The following is a 375-nucleotide window of genomic DNA, read 5'->3' on the forward strand; positions in this document are numbered from 1 at the left end:
CTTGTCTTGAACCATACACCTGGTGTGAAATAGGTTCTCACGCTGACCTCTATCATCTGGGTATCTGAACACTTTAATAGTATCTGAACACTTAAAGTTCTGCGTGCCACTAACATCTCTCCCATGACTGCGGTTTCTCCTTCCTGATCTAGTTCAGGCTCTGGTTCACTTTCTGAACTATCTACAGGCACAATTTCTCCTCCTTTTTGAAGAAGAAACATCCTCTTGTTAGGACAGTCTCTTGAGTAATGCCCCATTCCTTGGCACTTGAAACACCTGATATGACTTGTAGAGGTGCTACTCTTGGGCTTGTAATCGATTTTAACTTCCTCTTTGACGGTGGTTGTCGCGGGTTTACTATCCTTGGTGAAGGCG

At 44.3% G+C, this 375-nt stretch overlaps 1 protein-coding gene across 1 annotated transcript in view; it reads right to left on the reverse strand.

Annotated features, from left to right (window-relative positions):
* The window catches only part of LOC111829348, a gene marked incomplete at its 3' end in the record, with an annotated part of 1,937 nt that overhangs the window by 1,219 nt on the left and 343 nt on the right, over positions 1 to 375 (reverse strand). The window contains exon 2 of the mRNA XM_023778263.1: positions 48 to 362. Coding sequence (XP_023634031.1) covers positions 48 to 362 — 315 coding nt within the window. The remainder of the gene's footprint in view (positions 1 to 47; positions 363 to 375) is intronic.

This window comes from Capsella rubella, unplaced genomic scaffold, assembly GCF_000375325.1.
Source record: "Capsella rubella cultivar Monte Gargano unplaced genomic scaffold, Caprub1_0 scaffold_264, whole genome shotgun sequence".
NCBI classification, from domain to species: Eukaryota; Viridiplantae; Streptophyta; class Magnoliopsida; order Brassicales; family Brassicaceae; genus Capsella; species Capsella rubella.